The 1,017-nt window shown below is 52.5% G+C and overlaps 1 protein-coding gene across 1 annotated transcript in view; it reads left to right on the top strand.

Annotated features, from left to right (window-relative positions):
* Positions 1 to 271, top strand: part of PA2G4 (proliferation-associated 2G4, 38kDa) — an 8,270-nt gene extending 7,999 nt beyond the window's left edge. The window contains exon 12 of the mRNA XM_009997877.1: positions 206 to 271. Coding sequence (XP_009996179.1) covers positions 206 to 271 — 66 coding nt within the window. The remainder of the gene's footprint in view (positions 1 to 205) is intronic.
* Positions 272 to 1,017: the final 746 nt, after the last annotated feature.

Here is a 1,017-nt window from a genome sequence, read left to right on the forward strand (position 1 = left end):
TGTGGGGGGGGGGGGGTTGTGACACATCCTCTCTCTCACAGCAGCGCCCGGGTCCTGCGCGGGGGCATTTTGGGCTCATCTTGAAGAATATCCCGGTGTTCCCTGGCTTGGGAGCAGTGACCTGATGGGAGGGGCTGCCCCATGGGGTGGGCTGCATCGTGCCCAGCTGCTGGGGGTCCTGACCCCGCGGGGTTTGTTTCCACAGGCCTCCAAGAACGCAGAAAATGCCACCACGGGAGAGACGGCGGAAGAGAACGAGGCCGGGGACTGAGCAGCTGCTGCTCCCTCCTGTAGTAACCCAGTCACACACACTCGCCCCTTCCCCCACCCCCAAAAAAAACAACAACAAACCTAAACAAAACAAAAACGAAACAAAAACCAGAAGAAAAACGATCTGGCACTGTTTGTTTGTCTCTTGACGACCACAACCAACAAACAGTCTGGACTTCCCACTGGCTACAACCAGCTCCTCTTGACTTTGCCAAGGAGGGAGGATCCTCTCAGCCACTTCAAAAAAAAACAACCAACACATAAAAAACCCCCCCAAAAAAACAAAGAAAAATAAAATTGGGAGTAAAAGCCACTCGATAGCCACTCTTTCTAACCCACACTTGTTGGGGGTGCACAGCCCATCCCAGCGAGGGGGTGCAGGCACCATCCTGCTTCCTTCATCCTCCTCCCTGGGCTTTTAAATTCTCCCTTTACCAATATTTTTTTTCTTGCAGGAAAGAAACAAAACCCCAACTAAACCCAAGAGCTGATGTCACCAGGACAGTGCCCAGTGCTGTGGTACCCAACGGTGCCTCGTGGGGCAGAGGCCCCTCACTCTTTTAACCTCTAGATTGGACGTTTATAATTGGGGAAAAACAGCAAGTTTTGCCGCCCCCTGCGCAGCTGCAGGTGGATCAGGCTTCTCAGTTTCTGTCTCTGCCTCGATTTAGGTATAAAATGCTCTATTTTTTAACACACGAGCTCGTTTTTAAGCGACGTTCCCACCAGGAGGGTCCCATGTACCCC

The sequence above is a fragment of the Chaetura pelagica genome, unplaced genomic scaffold, assembly GCF_000747805.2.
Source record: "Chaetura pelagica isolate M959 unplaced genomic scaffold, ChaPel_1.0 scaffold2605, whole genome shotgun sequence".
Taxonomy (NCBI): domain Eukaryota; kingdom Metazoa; phylum Chordata; class Aves; order Apodiformes; family Apodidae; genus Chaetura; species Chaetura pelagica.